Source organism: Labrus mixtus, chromosome 21 (genome assembly GCF_963584025.1).
Source record: "Labrus mixtus chromosome 21, fLabMix1.1, whole genome shotgun sequence".
Lineage (NCBI taxonomy): Eukaryota > Metazoa > Chordata > Actinopteri > Labriformes > Labridae > Labrus > Labrus mixtus.
The window spans coordinates 20,527,249-20,546,332 of record NC_083632.1 but is presented as its reverse complement, the minus strand read 5'-3'; the positions used below and the strand labels follow the sequence as shown (position 1 = coordinate 20,546,332).

The 19,084-nt window shown below is 42.5% G+C and overlaps 1 protein-coding gene across 5 annotated transcripts in view; it reads right to left on the bottom strand.

Moving 5' to 3' along the window:
* Nucleotides 1-19,084, bottom strand: part of mrtfba (myocardin related transcription factor Ba) — a 28,012-nt gene that overhangs the window by 5,568 nt on the left and 3,360 nt on the right. The window contains exons 2-17 of one of the 5 annotated variants that reach the window (XM_061028248.1): nucleotides 17,295-17,377; nucleotides 12,609-12,825; nucleotides 7,349-7,414; nucleotides 7,113-7,168; nucleotides 6,955-7,030; nucleotides 6,548-6,709; nucleotides 6,254-6,438; nucleotides 6,008-6,133; nucleotides 5,663-5,910; nucleotides 5,157-5,213; nucleotides 4,028-4,187; nucleotides 1,571-2,599; nucleotides 1,331-1,453; nucleotides 779-928; nucleotides 501-635; nucleotides 201-261 (exon numbers count right to left, since the gene is read on the bottom strand). In XM_061028248.1, the coding sequence (XP_060884231.1) occupies nucleotides 201-261; nucleotides 501-635; nucleotides 779-928; nucleotides 1,331-1,453; nucleotides 1,571-2,599; nucleotides 4,028-4,187; nucleotides 5,157-5,213; nucleotides 5,663-5,910; nucleotides 6,008-6,133; nucleotides 6,254-6,438; nucleotides 6,548-6,709; nucleotides 6,955-7,030; nucleotides 7,113-7,168; nucleotides 7,349-7,414; nucleotides 12,609-12,762 (2,788 nt within the window). In that variant the 5' untranslated portion in view covers nucleotides 12,763-12,825; nucleotides 17,295-17,377. Of the gene's footprint in view, nucleotides 1-200; nucleotides 262-500; nucleotides 636-778; nucleotides 929-1,330; nucleotides 1,454-1,570; nucleotides 2,600-4,027; nucleotides 4,188-5,156; nucleotides 5,214-5,662; nucleotides 5,911-6,007; nucleotides 6,134-6,253; nucleotides 6,439-6,547; nucleotides 6,710-6,954; nucleotides 7,031-7,112; nucleotides 7,169-7,348; nucleotides 7,415-8,395; nucleotides 8,660-12,608; nucleotides 12,826-17,294; nucleotides 17,378-19,084 lie in introns of those variants that run through there. The other 4 variants (XM_061028249.1, XM_061028250.1, XM_061028251.1 and 1 more) reach the window with 4 other exon arrangements.

Below are 19,084 nucleotides of genomic sequence, written 5' to 3'. Positions count from 1 at the left end.
TAAGCACAGTATATTTACTGTATTGTTGTTGGTTAGAATTTCCTTCCCATCCAGTTTCTTTAAACTACTTTTAGACGCCTCTGATAGGCTGAGATAAATTATCATTTCTAGTACTGATGTACCAAAGAGAAACCACTGCTGCAGCATTTTCTTGAGACTACATTGATTCATGCTTGTTCTGTCTGTGTATGACTCCTTACCTCCACTCTCTATGAGAATGTCGAACAAATCATCCATTTGCTGGCTGGTTGCCGTGGGAACCTGAAAAGACAGTCAAAAAAAGGTTAAGAGACCATAGAAAGAAAAAAAACAAATCCTCAAGGCTGGAAGACTCAAAAATAGATTCATAGCTTTCAACACTTTTTTAGTATTCTGAAGGATAATGTAGCTGAGTGTGTGTGTGTGTGTGTGTGTGTGTGTGTGTGTGTGTGTGTGTGTGTGTGTGTGTGTGTGTGTGTGTGTGTGTGTGTGTGTTGAGCTGTGGCTGGTGCATTTCTAACCTGTGAAATGTTGTTGACGTGCATGTTGCGGCTCTGTTTGACAGCCTCCTCATAGCGGGGAGGCTCTTTTGTTTTCGGAGGCTGAGAAACCAGGGAGGTGGGCTGAAGGATGAAGGTAGGCTGAGGAGAGGACGACTGTGAGAATAAAAGAGAGAGAAAAAACAGGCAGAACTCAGAATCCTCTGTAAGAAGCAAACACTTATTGAGTTCATAGAATGTCCCCAAATAAAAAGAAAGTCACTAGCTTTAACCCTCCAGTTATAACTCTGCACTGATACCTTATTGAATGGTCCGTTGGAGATGTGGTGGTTGGGTGAAGCCCGAGGAGAGACCCTGCTCTCTGGGGAACTTCTCAGGAAACACTGGGGATTCATTTCAGGCCTAGCCTGGTTCTCCAAACCCGACGTGTTATTGCACATAGTCAGAGTCTGTGAGGACACCAGACAGAGTCTCACATCAGTTCATCATGAATAATGGAAATGACATCATCGTAGACAAAAACAATGTGGGCTGTTTTTTTTAACAGGAGGAAGTGAAAGTAGAGGAAATAGGACATGATTTACTAACACACACTCCTGTCAATCTCACAGTCGGAGGAGAGGAGATGAGCCTCATGTCTTGTCAACATTGACATTTTCTTTTATGTTGAGGTTATTTTTAAAAGCAAAATAAATGTTGTGAGAAATTGGACAGTTTCACCTCATTTCTGACATTCTGCTGTCCAACACATTGACTATTAATCCAGAAATAAAACAACAACATATTCATTGACAGTAAAATAAAATGATAGCACCGTCGTTTTAGCAAGGACATTATGTGTTATGACTGACCTGCATCAGTGGGTTTCGGTTGTTCATGTGCTTGTTGAGTGTCGTCTCCATGTTAGTGGTTCTCAATTGAGGAACTGAAGTCTGAACCAGGCTTGGATTGGAGACTGTGGCTTGAAGAACCGGCTGAGGGATGAGGGATGAGTAATGAGTCATTAGGAGTTGGTTATTTATAAAAAATTGCGTTTACATCCAGATTTATAACAACACAACATAACGTATCTGTCAGTTGATTTAGCGTACCTGCAGGCTAACAGTGTTGTTTGGCAGCTGGATCGCAGTAGTGTTGTTGGGTAGTGAGACTGGGAGGAGGATCTGGGTTCCAGCCTGGCCTGTGGTCAACAAGGTCTGAGGCTGACCCAGCACCTGGGACACACGGCCTGTGTGGCTGATGAAGAACTGCTGCAGGCTGGGGGCTGCAGGCTGGGACTGGGGTTTGGGGCTTCTCTGTGACTGCGGGAGTATCTGAGGGCTGGTGGTCACTTGGGACTGGGCTTGTGGCTGGATTTGGGCGATGAGCTGGGTTTGGGGCTGAAGTTGGATCGGCTTGCCGGAGGACACAGTCACATCCTCTAACTTGACCACAGTTGGCAGAGGGGAGAGAGATTGGGAGCCCAGGATGGAGTTTGGGATTGAAGCTGTGGTGGAAGAACAGTTTGACAGGACTGTACCCTCCATTTTTACCACGTTTGAGTTCAGAAGAGCAGGACCAGCGGTCATGGTAGGTACAGTGGTGAGTATGGGAGACAGAGATGCACAGTCTGTGGTGCCTGTCCTCTTCTCCACCTCCAGCTGCATCTTCAGCTCCTCCACCAGCCTCTGCTCCTGCTCCAGCTTCCTCATCAGCTCCTCTATCTGCCGCTCCTTCTCATGCAGCCTCCTGTCCTTCTCCTCCGGGACTCGGAACGACTGGAGGGGGGAGGAGCTTGGATCTGCCCAGCCGGCGCTCATCGGAGTCTCGGTGGGTCCTTCCGACATGCCTACATCCTGCTGCAGGGTGGAGCGATCAGTGGGATTGGGTGAGACCGGCGGTGTGGATTTAACACTCCCTGCAGCTACCTGCTGGATTGGAAGGATTATAGTAGGGGCGGTGTTGGTGGAGGTGACCTCCATGGGCATGGAGGAGAGGGTGGTCGTGGAAGGGGCAGTGATGGTGGAAGGAGCAGAGATGCTGGTGTTGTCCTGGAAAGGCTTCAGTCTTTCTATCAGATCAGTCTTTGTTCCCGACACGGGGAGACCGCGCAGCTTCAGCTCTAGTTTCAGCTCCGCCACCTAGACAAATAAAAACATCATTTATTGTATATAAGTGCAAATAATAATCGAAGAAAATTCAAACATTGTCCTTTTGTTTTTGAAAGTTTTTAGAGCTGCACCGACCTCAGAAGGTTGTCAGTAGAACCACATTTGGCTTTAACTATTTGTTCCTTCTTTTTTTCTATAGAGCTCAACAGTGTGATGCTGGAAGTAAAAATCCCATTCATTTTCTCCATAGCGAATTTGATTTTTGGCTTTTATATAATAACCATCCAAGGTACAATTACCCTGAGCTACCCCAGAATCGACCTCGTTTTCAGAAAAAGAGGCTTTATTTGCAATCTCTTTCAAAAAAAAAATCACTACCCATGATCCTAGATTGGTCACAGCGACGCATCAGATTGGTTCAGCTTGCTGTCACAATGGCAATTTTTCCCGCCCCTCTGTGCTGTATTGTGAAGTTTCGCTAGCATGCTAGCTAGTTAGTTAGCTAACACGAAAAGTACTAATAAATTTGTCATGCCGCTGTGAATGCAGTTTATAATTTCCACAACACAAACTACAAGATAGTACAACACTTGCATTAACAGTATAAACACTTTAACAACGACAAAAGTTACTTTTAAGAAGAAACAATATCATTCACAGTGGATTGTGGGATGGGTAGTTCCTTGACTCCGGACATAAATGATGTACACAGTCTTGTACCTTTGCCTTTTTTTCCGTTTTTTAATGCTGTTTTGGTGCTGAACTAAATGTAATATAGTCCCAAGTATTGGGGTAGCTGATTGTCTTGGTTTCAGGCAACAATCTGTTGATATAAGGATTTTGTGAAAAACCAAAGGAGAATGGGGAAATTTACTTTACCCGAAAAAGTGGCCGGTCACTGGTGAGCTCTATTGATGCTAACTCAAGTTGGAGTTGATGATTTGATTTGTTGACCTTTTTTTGGGGAGGCCCTACATGTACGATCAGAAAATGAAACCCCTGTCATGTCTGTTGGTTGAATATATTAGACTACAACCAGCTGAAATTAGCTTAGCACAAAGACTGGAAGACTGGCTATACAGCTAACCTGTTTCAGTTCATCCGACCCCTCACCTTGAACCCACTTTACTCTTCACAGGACTTTTTTCACTCAATAGGCGAGCCTACTGTTTTCAGTTGAAAATAACCATTTTAAAATACAATAGTTTTTAGTAATAGTGGTAAAATATTCAGTCTTTGCAAGAGAAAACAAAGATACTCAGAGTTTATCAAAGCTAAAATAAAGAGAAAAAATAAAAAGCCAAACCCCTCTCAGATCTTGTGAGGATCAGTCATGTTTCTATGGAAACGTTCCTGTTGTATCTGTGAGATGTCTTCATACAGCTGATTAAAATCCCCCTTTAGCCTACATTCACACGCAACGTGCACATTGCCGGTGCACGTTGGTTTCCAAAATACCTTCATCTCCTCCAGGTTGGCAGGCAGGACCCCCGGCCTGCGGTTGGAGAGCGAGTTGTTTGGACGACCCACGGGGGGAGGTTGAGGTGCAGCGGGCAGAGACACCATGATGGAGGTTGGCAGGGTGCTGCCGTTGCTGCTCTGCCCCTCCGCCACAGATCTACAGAGGGGGAAGAAAGAAAAAAAATGAGGTCATAACTTCAGGAAATGATCTACACAATGGATAAATAGGAAACAGAAAGAGGGGGAAGAGGAGGGGGGAAGGTAGACAAAGAAGATATTGTTGAAGAGAGAGAGAAATGAGAAAGACAGGAAAGAGAAAACGGAAATCTGTTGCTCATATGAGCAGAGCATCCATCCTGCGCCTACACCAAACAACAGAGCGCCAGCACAGTTTAAAGGCAGCTTGTCCATGCTGCTGCTGTGAGGACATTAAGAACGACAGCAGCAGGTGAAACAACATCCTATTACTTATTCATATCATTAGTTGCAGACGAGCTATTGGAGACAATCAAACGGTTCTCTGGGTCGTTGAAAACAACATTTGGATTGCTTTCAGGGCATTTTTTTAGATTAACTCTTTGGGAGAGAGGCCAAACCATTTGAGAGGGAAAATATGTTGGTGTGCTTTTTTTAAAGAAAATACTGTAGTAGTACAGACAAAGAGGGGAAACAATTCAACACCATTATTAAGGCGTTTGATTGGCAAAGGATAAAAAAAAAAAAAAAAAAAGCAGAGAGAAGGGCACAGCGTGCATCGAAGTTTAAGCAGCACAAATATATAACTCGTAATTTAGATGCTAGTGTGACAACAGCTGCATTTATGGCTTTTCTGCATAATTTTTGATAGTTTGTCATCTTGGTGTCTTTTGATTTTTTAGATGTAACCTCTTTATTTTTGAATCTGGTACAAGCTCACATCAAGAATACATTCATCCATCTTTCTTCATTTACAAAGTACTGGACTGTTTTAGGAAAATTTAAATGAATTGCAAAAATAACAAAACAAAACAAAAAATAGGTTGAAGCCTTTTCCAGAATTGAAGTACTGTACGGCAGCAGAACGGAGAGTTAACGGAGAAAGTTTAACTGACAGACAAGGTGCATCCCTGTTGTCATAGTAACTCACTTAGGCCAGCCTGCATGGAAACAGTGTGAGAAGACAGATGAGTCGCTCTGCTGCCAGCTGTTTATAACCCGATCAATATGAATGGAAATAAATCACAATGTCATTATTTAGTTATACATGGCAGTTTTGTTTTTCTAAATCAGGAAACAATAACTGAGGTGTTTGACCTCTGCAGCATCATAGCAGACAGCTGCCTGTAACTGACACATAATATTATCCTTCAACACATCTGTGTTATTAGCCGCCTGCTAATGGAGACTTCCTACGTTACTTTAGAGTATGTTCGCAGCATGGTTAACAATCAACAACTGGAAAGATGGCACACAGCCGTCCTTTTTCAAATCAGCATATTGAGTTCCAGCTAAACATCGTCTAACATCCATATGGATAATTAACGTCTCATGGGTCAGCGTTTCAGGTCAGAAAATCTGAAGCTCTGGCTAATTCTGGAAGAATCACATCCCTGATTGATATTTATTTTTAGTTGTGATGTGTGATACACGTACTTGAGGGGTGCAGGTAGTATGGTCTGGTAGTTGTAGTGCTGCTGTTGCTGGCTGAGGATCTGCAGCTGGAGGAACAGCTGCTGCTGTTGCAGTAGTCGGGCGTAAGAGGAGTCCATGGGGGCTTCACTGGGCTCCTGCTTCTGGTCTGGGGGAACATACTGGTGGTACTTGAGCTTTTTCACCCGGGATTTGGGCTCTTTGTTCTTCTTACTGCGGCTCTTCTCTGAGGGAGTCTTCTGCTGGCTTTGCTGTAGCATGAGGAAACAGACAACATACAGGTTTGTCCAGCGGTTCGTACAGACAGAGGTGATGTTAGAGAAGTGGGCGGAAAAAAAGTGCCCTTACTTTCACCAGTGTCGGGCCTGGTTTTGAGGAAGCGGCTGTTTGGATAGCTGGGCGGCTGGAAGACAGCTCATTGATGGAGATCACCTTCACAAAGTCAGCTGCTGTTTGTGGAGAAACTGGGAATGCCTGAAGAAAATGACACAAAAATGACACTCATGCCTGAAATGCAAACTCTGAACTTGTGTGAGGCCCAAGTTTTAGGGGCGAGCATGCATGAAAACAAGTGGTGCTAGCCCTGTGTCTGACCTGCAGCACGGTATTGTGTAGGGGTGGAGGAGGAGGAGGTGCTAGGACTGGAGAGGGTGTCTCCGGCACTCTGCTCTCCACGGGAGAGGGGATGGAGCTCTGAGACTCCTGGCTGGCTGGCTGCTCTGGGGACAAGGCCTCGCTGCTGTCTTCATCCAGGACTTTGGGATAATTCACCTGGCCTACTAGGAGAAAAAAGCCAGTACTTTATCATCATCTCTCCCCTGCATGGCCACTAAGTCAAATGCTTCTCCCTGAAGGCAGTAGTCATTTTTTATCATCACTGGCTCTCACCGATGATGGCCTGTTTTACGCTGGAATCAACCGGCAGGATGTTTTTCTCGACCAGTTCCATGGGGCCGGGTCTCTGGGCGATCTTCTCGTTCAGGTTGTCGGCCAGTCGGGCTCGCTTCAGTCTCATCTGGGTGGCCTGAAGTGAGGGCTCTGCTCCGGTCTCTAAGGGGGGGGGCGGGGGAAAGGTAACAGGTTGAGTATATGCCCCTCTGTATACTACTGTCAGTTTTTTGACTGATAGTCTATGGTGCTGGATAAGTAAATATTTATTCATAACATCTTGACTGCTGCCAATTCCATTCAAATCTAGACACAGTTTTCTTACTCAAATGCTTGATCTAAAGCTGCTTCGAGAACACTAGATGATGCACAACATATACATAGTGAGAACCATTGTGCCCAGGTACCTTGCAGGATGTGCATCCTGACCAGCTCTGCTCTTTCTGGACGACTGCGGATCTTGTGCTTGAGGAAATTCTCAGTCTGAAGACAAAGACGGATAATGAACAGTCTGTACCAAAGGCTGCTTTTCAAGTCCACATTTAAAACAAACTAGTTGACCTACCCTGGCTCTCTCCAAGCTGCGAATCTGCCCATGGAAAGCTGCCGGGCTCTTCAGAGCTGCAACACCGAACGTTTTTCATTAACAGATATTTAGGACAAATGATGTTTATTTAAAAAAAAAAAGGGCAAATACATTCATGATTTAATTTATGAGACACTCCGTTTGTTGTCAAGTTCCCGCCCATGCTTCATTGTCATCGTGGTGAGTGATGGACACCTGGCCCTGATGGTACTCACGTGGCATGATGCCCTGATCCACCAGCTGCTCCCGGGTTCTTCTTTGCTGAAGCCTCAACTGCAGGACTGAAAACACAAGACAAAAAAAAGTGAGATAAAGAGAGGCATTATGTGTGTTTAATATCCAAGTAGATATTTTAAAAAAAGGGTCAAACACAAAAAGGGAAGAAAATTAGATGAAACTGAAAAGATAACACTTACTAACTTACCATGACACCCATGCAGGAAGTACAGCAAATCTGTTATTACCATATTGGTCCCCTTTTTCATGAAGAGAAAATAACACATTTTGCCAAATTGGTGCACAAAAATACACCAGACTACAAGAATGAATTTCATGGGGGGATGGCCCCCAGACTCCCACAGGGTTAATTTTATTCAAAATCTTTGCTCTAACTGTCAAAATGATCCAATTAGCTTTTATGTTGTAATGATTTTAATTTGAACAGGGGCACATTCATTTGTGTTAAATAAGGGTTTAATGTGAGGTGCACAGTTAGTAAAACTCCTAATGCTGCTGGTTAAAGTGTTGAGCCAGTATGCACGGTACATCTGCACATGTACAAGTTAGGAAAGGTACAATACTAGCACCGCCTCTCTTTGAGGAAGAAAAAAAAACCCTGTTTGCATATCTACGTCCGTGTTTTATACGGTCTATGGGTTTTCAAAGAGAAGTGCATGTTAGTGTGGTTAAACTTCTGCACAGAGAAACCTGAAACTCTTTGTTACTTCACTCCTGGAAGTAACTGCTATTTAGAACAATCACACCTCCTCCTTTGTTCATAATCTCTAAACTATGGTCTGACATTTCCTGGTCTTCTATATACGATGCAACGAGGTTAATGACTGGATCACTGCTGACAGAAAACAAAACACGAGTACAAGGAAATAAAAAAAGAGGCAAAGATGTTTAAAGCCTTACCCCCATCATGATTATTCAATGTTTAATGATGTTTCATTACTTCTCAAAGCTTCCATAACTGCAGCTTTGTCTGACAACAGCATACACGTACTATAAAAATAAACACAGGGCAGAGGAATGCTCACCTGCTCTGGCCCCGGTGCAGCAGTCGCTGAGTGTCTCCACCTCCATACAGGCCATTGTTTGAGACTGACAGAGCAGTCCAAACTACAGCGGAGGGATTAAGCCATTTAAACCCAAAGTGTAAACATTTGTTAAGGCCCACAATATGGGTCGTATCCTCTTAGTCCCAGTGCATCGAGGTTAACTCGTTTATAACAAATAACCACAGTGTTGCAGCCCTTCTGTTTATCACGGTTAAGTAGCGTTCAGCCCGGCCCTTTTTACTCCTCCTCTTCTACACAAAAACAACCGGCTCCTCTCTACTCTCACTTCCCCCTGTTACTCAGCCGGTTTGGGATGGATTATTTCATGGCTACAGGCGATCCTCACACCACCAGATGTGGAGGACTACACTGGTTCCATCTAACTGAGTCTGAGTCAGCACTGACTGAAGACAAAGAGCGAAAAACGACTCCATCTTCTAGCTGAAAAGACAACGTTTTGCTTTTTGGGATGACACAAGTGTGACATTAACAGGAAGAGGTGAGCATTTCCACGAATCTCACCCGGACCATGAGTAAAGATGCTTCTCTATTCACAGGAAGGGTTGCATAAAGACTTACAGTGAAACACAAGCCCTGAGCGTCCAACAGGAATCAACTGACCTCATCCACTTCCCACACTGTCTCTCATCTCTTTAGCTTTTATTATTGTCACAATATGCTGAGGTTGTAACCTTTAACTGATTGCATCACCTTGTCGGCTACAGAAAAGTAGATTCCTCCTCCCCCCCTCCAAACTATAAGGAAACATTGCTACTTTCACTCCAACTAGGACTGTAAATCATTTACTGATATCCCAACCTAGCGCTCATTTTCACATGAACATTTTGCACAGCGTGATAAGACACTATACTGGGCTGATAGATAAACAGCCGTGCTACGCTCAGCGAGTTGTTGGAGAAAGATATTCAGTGGAGACATGTTGCTTTAAGGTGATATTTATAGACTTCCAGTCAGTGGAATTGTCCTGAGTTCCTCTGGGAAATGCTACGCAGGCTGACAAACACATGCTGACCTGTGACCTGAGCGGACTGAGCGCAGAGGTGGATGACATGACAGGACTGTTAATGTACACACACATACACACAGTCATCTGGTCAACTGAGGAAAGAGCCTGTTTCTAAAAAGTTAACACTTTAATGTTATCTAGACTTTGATTCAAAACGTATCCAACAAACTAAATGCTAGCTTAGTGTAGCTAAGTGTAGAAATGTTGGACACTTTTAGAAAAACGTTGGATTTGATTTCTTCTTGAGAGTGAGATGAGACGTTTTACCGCCTTCATACAGATCTGTTCGTATGAAGATGGAGCTGGTTAGCTTAGCTTAGCATAACGTCTGGAAACAGAAAGAAACGGGTAACAAAATCTGCCTTCCAATATCTGATATTTGTTTGCTTAATCAGTGCAGAAAACCAAAGTGGAAAATTATCAATGTTTGTAAATACCAAGCAAGCGGTCAAAACTGCAGAATTAATTATTAAAGAAAAACAAGTTTTGAATACATACAAAGTTTTAATTGACTTCATAAAAGCTGCATTTTAAACATGTCAATAGGGACTTAGTTATTGAACCTTTAGAAATAAACTTATTGAGATTAAAAACCTCTTTTTCCAGAGACAAGTATCAGCACAACTTACAGAGATTCACACAAACAACGAGCAGCCACAGCAAATGACAGCAAATGTTTGTCAAGATCATCGAATACACACATCAGGGAGAAAATCTACAGCCAGAAGCTTCTTCCTCCAAGTCATTACATATTTAATTATAGACTAAATTCAATATTCATACATTCATTCTGTGTATGCCCCATGACAAGTAGCCAATAATCATTTTAAGATCTTATTTTTACAGCTAAAATTTGGCAATTTATACACGAAGTAGTCCACAGTGAACTACATTTAATGATAACAGTTTAACCTTTAGTCAGTCATTGACAAAAAAAGATTGAGTGATTGTGTTTTTCTTAATTTCACAGGGAAGGTCTTACTGGTCACATCATTCCCCGTCCCAACAAACTCACTGCCCTGGGGTCTTGTCTTGCCTTACCCCCTCCTGACTTCATCCTCCTGGCTCACACAACACAAGTGGTCTTAGCCACTCAGACCTGTCATGCTGGTAGACAGATTAACACCTGGATGTTAAAACTAATATGAGAGGGGAAGATTCTGCGGTTGGCAAAGAGCTGGAGGAAGGCTTTAGCGGGGTTGGAAAGTATGAGGTGCGTGTTCTCAGTGCAGGGGAAATGACAAAAGCCGAGATGATGAGTGGGTGCTACTACTGTTGACATTCCACAAAATGTTCCACCACAGTCGAGAGATTTTACTGCGTTCTCCTGCAGACAGCAGCAGCAGCCACAGAGCACAACAGCTCAAAATCCCACGGCTATCCGAAAACGTGTCTGATCCAGCCTGGCTGCACAGCCCTGCGTTTGTTGACTGTATCTGACAAATTAGATTTCTCTAAGCATGCTGATCAACATTGCAGTGATTGCACTGGACTGATCTCCTGTAACCATCTAAGCCATGATTAGGAACTGGCAAAGGCAGCTGTGAATCTAACCCGCTCCTAAAGCCTGATAATCGTGAGCCATCCATCAGTGTCTGAGTCAGTCTCATGCGGCTGCCAGAACAACACAGACATCGTGAGGGTGAGGGAGGCTAACATGCAGGCTGGCTAGCATGACGAGAATAATGTTTGTGTGCGCTGCACAAACGAGAAGCAGGTGGGAGTTTTAGGGGGTGAAGACTTACTTTAACGGCCTATTTTGAGCCATTTTATTGCCTGCGTGAATGTGCCAGTGTACATGAAGGGTGGTAGAGCTTGGCAGGTTGGGTGGTTTCACTTCAGTTATTTAATCCAGGAATCGCCTTTGTCCCCTTTCTATCCACTAATATGCTTTTTTGGGGGAGGGGGTCTTCCATTATGATTTTACACCGAGTCTATTTTTGTCAATACACATGCAGATCATTTTAACATCAATGTCTGATATTTTGCTTTGATTGGTTGTTCAAAAAACACAGGTGTGCAAAAGTATCCTTTAGTTTTATATCTATATAGATAGTAGCATACTGTAGCATTTAGCATGTAGCATGTTTTGAGTGTTCTGGCTTGGCTTGATATTAAACAATAATTCTCCTAATATAAGTGAACTGTCACAGTAACATGACGGTGACTGTTTGCTATTGACAGGTTTTTATTGAAGGTAAGTGAAAAATATCAGAGTGATCATTCAGAACTTTTAGAAGCTGAGTTAGAGCACATGGATGTGAGGGTCAATGCAAAACAGAGATTAAATTACAAGTCAGTGACTGTGCTTCATTGTAACCTCGCTGACTCAACTGTGTTGTTCATATATCTCTAAAGACATCATAAATATGGGAACATTTAGCTAAAACCAGAGCCTTCATTAGTAGCAGTGCTGTTATAAAATACATTGTCCTTTGGAAATTAGAAGACTGTCACCAACATTATTTTATTCATGACAGTTAATTTGCTTTTTTTAATCAAACCAGGAGTGTAACTGCTCAATAAACACCATCAGCTCGCGGCAAACTTCTTCTTCCACAGAACTTAATGGGAGCATATCTCCAGTCACCGTTTTAAGTAATAAGCAGGCTGATCTTCTCTGCTCTGATATCATCATCACACAACCTAGCAAAGATGTGATATGAGACTATCGGTAGTCTGTCTCTGCTGGTTTCTCTTTGTGCTTTAAGCTCATGTGGTTAACCATAGAACTAGTATGAAATGCACATTTAACCCCATATGTCTTGCACTACACCTTATCGTAGTCTTTTGGTCAAAGTAATTCCAGACGTTCCTCTTCCTGGTCACGGCTGGTAATGGGCATCTGTAACAGACTGCTCAGCAGCCTGTTGCTGCCGTAGAACAGTTGTTGTTGCTGCAATCCAGCTCACTGTTCGTGTGTGTGTATGTTGAATAAAGCTGAAGCTGTGGCAGGAGAAGTTACACCTCTGTGTACCGTTTATTATTTTCTTACTAAGTATATTCAGTTAGGCAAACCAGGAACGCTGAGTAACTCATGTAAGGCAACTGAGTTAACCTATTGTGAAGTAGATTCAAACAACGTGTCCTCGGCCGTGCGAGTAGTGAAACATACATCGAATAATGACGTCATCCCTAACACCAGCAGCAGCAGCATGTCCTTACCATTTTTGCGTTCATTGAGTGGAGGCAGCGGCTGCAGGGACAGCTCCTCCATCTCATGGGTCACCGCCTCGCTCTGGGGACTGGGCAGCAGCAGATTCAACATCCCACAATCCCCCTCTATTCCAAGCTGCCCCTGAGAGGCCTGGGGCTCCATGCTGCCTCTGGAGGGGACACGGGTTTACGGATCAACGTCCCTTTGGTCACGTCTCGCTGCTACCTGCATCAAAATAAAGAAAAGAGAAAGCAGGAGAAGTTAGAGGGAAAGCTAGTGACTGTTTCACTCATTGAACAGAAGTCATAACCATCATCCTGTTGGCATGACTACTTCACCAAAACTGGTAAAATGCTAAGGGTGGCATTTCATTTCAGCCATCTGGAAAAGCTCAGCCCAAATTATTCATTAAAGGAGCGGGGCTGTCCATTATACTGAATAATCACTTCAAACCGCTGCTCATGACAAACAACGCCAGCGTGGGCATAAATGTCCTCTCTGTTCAGACAGGCTTCATGATCAGGAATATGACGTCGCTGTGGCGGTTTTAAAACGGAGGTAACGGAAACATTTTGGGGAACAAAACAAACAGTTTAGTATCCATGGCTTCCCTACGGTCTCTTAACCAGCAGATGACAGACTGCTGGGTCTCTACATGTTTGCTATTTATCGCTCTCCAGCATCACCACACATCTATCCATTCCAGGACCATTGCGCTCTTTACAGACAGGCCTGATGTGTTGCTTTTGGCTGAGAATCTCTGTGTTCCTATGGCTGCTTTTTATTTCTCCTTGATGGGCCTCTTAAGCGCCAGAGGCATGAAACAGCTCAGAGAGTCTGTGGGACCAAACTGGACTCAGACACATGTGGTTTCAACACGTCCCAATGATGTACATTCTGGTGGCTGCATGCTAAAGACATGAAGCTTTCAAACGAAACAGACCCTTAAGACCATGTTTCATCATCTCTGAGTCTGCAGTTAAAGATCTATAAAACAAGCTCTGTGCCTCATGGTTTCTGCTAATATCTAAATATATACTCGTGCTGCAGATTTGATCTCAGGCTAGTTTTGACCATCATTTTATGCTTATGCCTTTTCTTGCTGCAAGAAGAGTTCTTAAAAAAGTCCCTTTACAATGTCTAGTTCATGTTATTATTTGTGTAACACAGACCAGGTAGTAATGGGAGATCACATTTTTATTCTCTTTCTGTGTGTTTCAACCTTTTTTGTTTTTAAATCTCATCTCATTGTATGACTTTTTACTTTGTTCTCAAAGTCTTTCTATTTTTATCTTGCATTATTTCCACAGCATCTGCCATGCCTTTTATTTCCACTTCTGTTTTTAAACTTCTGAATAATCACAACGACAAAGATATTTTCTACATCATTATTTAAAGTTTATATATTATCCTCCTTTTCAACAAGTGTAAATAAGTCTCAGAGGTGCCCAAAACATGTGTGTGAAGTTTCTTGTTCTAAATCCACTCTGATCCTGTATTTGATCATGTCTATAAACCCCTCTTCAGCCCTGCTCAGAACAGGCTGTTTCTGTTTCTGTAGCTTTAAATGCAAATGAGCTGTCTCTGACCACGCCCCTGTCAGACTCAGAGGGCAGGAAAAAAAAAACCTAGCTGTGGAAGTGCCACCCACCTGGGTAAGGGGCTTCTGCCCTTTGTAATGTCACAAAGAAAAAATCTCAGAACGGCCTGTTTGAGCACACATTTTCTGAAAAGTGGAGCAGGCAAAAGATGGACAGGATGGACTTTGTATTGTCGGGGGTTTGTAGACAGACTAGAGACACGTGTTAGTCACACCATGGTAAAATGTATTTCGCATATGTGACCATTAAAACTTTAAGTATTTTTCTGCATTGGCAGAAAAGATTTTCATGGGCGCAACCCACACTCAGCTCTGCTGCTTATCCCACAAATGCATGTTGCTTACAAATGTGGCACCATTTAAAAGGGAAATAAACTGTCTTTCCAAAATTAAGATTTATTGCCAATAAGCATTGTTACAACAAAGAAATAATCTACCAAACACATATTACCTTACCTTTTGTGCGATGTTTAGATGTTTATTAATCTAAAGTTAAGTTTGACCTGATACAAGTTTTAAGTAAGATAAGAACATTGTACCCTCTAATACAAACAAATATAACAACACAGCTATGGTACATTTTGGAGGCTTGTCATCCACTAGTTTGGAGTTTTGGGCGCAGATGGGCTAGCGGTTTGGTCACACCTCATGTACAGAGGCTATAGTCCTTAGAAACAAAATCCGACCTGTGGTTCCTTTCCTGAATGTCACACCACACTATCTCTCCCAGATTTCCTACTCTATCCATATAAGAATCAAGCGAGTTTGATCATTTTCTTTTGATTTTGGCAGTCAGAAATTTAACATGACACCTCCATCTAAGATTTCAATAAGTGCATGTAAAATGAAGAAACTGCTACTTGCATTATTGTGTGCGAGATTCAGCTCAGCCAATCAATACAACAAAGTATTAACATGAAAACCAATCCCAGTTCACTTGGCTTTTAGTCGCAGTCTGAACTGGTGCACACAGTGAATGTGGCAAACACTACAAAATTACACCACTCTCTTAAAGTTGGCTTCTGACCCACAGCCACTTTCTGGACCCTTAATGATGATTTAGTGCCACTAAAACTCCAAGCTACAGATGCGAGCCAGAGCTTGATGTTTAAAGACTTAACCTCAAGTGTTTCTTTTTTTCTGTCACAGAACTGCAGAAACAGATCTCCAGTAACAGCACATCAAGTGTGAAGCCAGTCTCCGCTCTGCAGCATGTAAGCATTTCATAAAGATTTCAATCAGATTGTGCTGTAAAGCCTTTTGTTTCAAATCGTCAGTACCAAAAACAAAGCAGTTAGAAACAGGACTGAGTTCACTGTGGTCAAGTGCCATTCATCTCTCTGAGGTTGTCTTTCAGTGGGAGTAGGAGGTTGTTTGGCGATGAAATTCAACATCAGCTTGTCAGGTCAGTTTTATTTTAACACAAACTCAAAGTAAAGTTTAAAAAAAAACTCTCACTGGTGTTTAATATCCATCATACACACTGGAAGACTCTGGAAAATCTTAGAAAATACTTTAAGAAGATTTCCAAAAGGAATTTAAAGGATCTCTAAAGCTATTTTCACACATGCACAAAACTCCTGAAAATGTCCTGAAATGTTCAGGGTAAGCCGTGTGTGTGAAATACACAGATACCATGTTTAATGCCATGTCTTGCCTCCTGGGACAACCCCCCTTGTCTGTCCCCCTAAAAAAAACACCCGCTGTGAGGGACATGTGTACATTAGCAACTCTCTCAAAGTCTGCGACAATTCAAATCCCAAACTCCAAGATTGTTAAGAGACATTTTGAACTTGAAACATCACTTTTAACAAGACCTAGGCCACGTTGACAAAAGGACGACCCTCTGAAAGCAGACTCGCTCGTCGTTTTGAAAAAAGTTCATCGTTCAGATGACAACGTGTTTTGATGACAACCGCTGTGTACACGGTTCCACCAAAAAAAAAAAAAACAACAGTATACATGGCAGACCAGTAGTTGCAGTGTGACTTGCTAATGAAACAACATGGTCAAAAAGCTCCAGCAACACTTGTAGTATGAAGATCAATTTTATTAACAAATGTATTTGTCGATCTTCCCACTCTGCTTCTTCAATGAAACAACATGAGCAGGTGCACAGAGGTGCGAATTTACAGAAATTATTAACGCACAAACGCTGTGTGGATGGACGATGAGATGGGGATGTTACTCCAACTTACTCTAAACTACAAAGAGAATTAATTTTACCAGTTTTCACGGCGACAGGAGATGGTGCCGTTTCCAAAAGTTTGCACTCAGTTTGGATGAAAACTACACTCCTGGTTAGATTCAGTTTCTGGCTTAATTCCACTAGAAGGAATACAAACAAGAAGTATCTTTAGTTCATAGGTGCCCTTCTTTGTACAGTGGTTTGCTTTATCTGAAGTTAGCATTAAGAGCTACATGCAACCAGTGAGGCATTTTCTTTCACACTATTACTACAAACTTTCACTGGAGCTAGCTGCTGCTGCATTAGCACCATGTCCCATCAGTGAGCAACCTTCTCGCTATCATGTTGTCCCTTGTGTGTGAAGAGGCTTGTACCTCCAAGGAGTCTCCTCCATGTTTATTATCTGTGTGCCGCTGACTGCTTGAAAGGGTGCACCTACTGAACTTTACTATTTGCATGAACCAAAACTAAATAAATCTGTAAATACTTTACACGTTTGACTTTCTTCAGAGCGCCAGGACAAGAAGCAGAGAGACAGCTGAGACAGAGTCTAATGACTATTTTAGATCAAACTGTTGCGATCACAGGAGTGCACCACAACTCCAGCCACAACAAATTCTCAAGGTGCTATTACAACATTTGAAAATATCAAACCAACATCAAATCAATTTACCATTCCCTGAAAATGAAGTTTCATGTAGAAATACAAAAACAAAGAAGATAAAAGAGAATATGATAAAGAAATACGTTTTAGAATGCATTTCAACCCTGCGCAACTACGTCAATTTTTTTCTGTGTGCTTTACTGTATGTGGGCAAGATACTGTGGGCCAAATCTACAAAGGCAACTCAGAGGTTTGGTTATAGTTCTATCGCAACAACATTAAGCTAATGAGGTCATGCTTACCTGTAATAGCAGAGGACAGCAAAGGAAAGAGGAACAGATGTCCAGAAGAGTTTCTAAAGTCACGTTAAGCCATCGAGTCAGACCTGTTAGGAGACAAAGAGGCAAACATGAGTATCATGTATTATCAAAGATTTCAAGATTAAGTTAATCATAAAAAAAAACTTTAAGTACATACAAATACAATAAGAGATTCAAGATTTTTCTTTTACAGTATGAGGGTAAACAACACTACAAAAGAAATACATTATAAAATGAAGAAATTAATGTGTTTTTATCCAACAAATTAAAATCCATCCAAAAATAATAAATTAAAAACTCATATACACACACAGAGCTCAACCAAACACTGATGTGTCTCTGAAGATACTCGTCTGAAACGAATTGTAGAATCAAAAACAGACCATAGGTACCACTTCAAGATGTCTGAATGAAACTAGCCGACACTTAAATCTGCATCAGGGCCTGAAAATGAATCACAGGGGGTTGCTAGCAAAACCTGCAGCGGTCTCTATGACAATGGAGAGACAATAAAAACTCTGAAGAGCTTTAATGTAGCACCACACTGCAGTCTGAGGGAGAGGCTCTCATTATAAGAGCCATGAAACTGCAGAAACACAAGCTTTAAAGGAGATCTATTATACCCACTCTCATCATTAATCATGTCAGCCTGGGACACTTATCAAGTAGCGTTGTGAGATGTGTAGCTCAGAAACCTCTTTATTTATCTTATACTGGCATCAGTAATATCCCTCATTTCTTCCTCTGCCTGAATTGGTTCATTTGAACTTCTGTCTCTTTAAGACCCCCCTCCCACCTTGCCCACTCTCCTCCGATTGCCCAGCTCTGTTTGCAGTCACAGGGAAATTTAAGTGAGCTTCTGGGATTTTTGTCATTGTTTAGTAAGTGGAACAGAACATTTTTCAAATACGAGCCAAGATCTGCGTATGTATATCTGTCAGGCTCTTTTTCAGGCAATAATACATGCTTATTGGGGGTGACTAGTGTCTCGTTACAGCTTTCTGGAACAGAGTTAGAGAAAATAAACCTAAAACTCAGATAAAAAGCATGAATAGAAAGCCATAAAAAGAGAAAGAAGAGGACAGAGAGGTGAGGGCAAAAGAAGCACGACGTGTTGCGTGTGTTTATGAGTTGGGGGTGCAAAATGAAAGGCAGGAACGCAGCCGGGTGTACAAGCAAGGGGCAGAAGAAGGAACAAACGACTGTCACGGCTGATGAGGCGTTGTGGGATAAACATCGGCGCGGCCCCTGCAGAATCAAAGAGCAGACCCAGATGGCAGGCGCTGTGTGTCGCTCTGCCCTGGACTGCTCTTTTAATGGCACGGGGCAACAAGGACCATGTGTTTCATCAAAGGTCTGATACAGACAGAACTGTGTACACACACACGGTAGCACACCACTAGAGTTAAAGGTGGGGTCGACAGTGGAGAGTAAAAAAGGGTTTTACTGGGGGATCCACAACTCATGCTCATGCTAAAATGTAAAGTTTTCCATGCAGGTTTCAACAATGTGTGGTCATAGCTATAAAAAGGAGTAGTTCTCTGATCCATCAGATGTACAGTCAGAGTTCTACTATATTATAATGCAGCCAGGCAGACAGTGCTGTCTCGTTTTGCCATTGGGTGTTTTTGTTGCTGTTGTTTTTTTCAAAGCTAGCCCATGCTTTTTGTCCTGTGATAAAAATGTACCCGCCCTGTCACCATAGACACAGGGCGGGTGTGGCTCAGTTGGTAGAGCTGTCGCCTCTCAACCGCAAAGTCGAGGGTTCGATC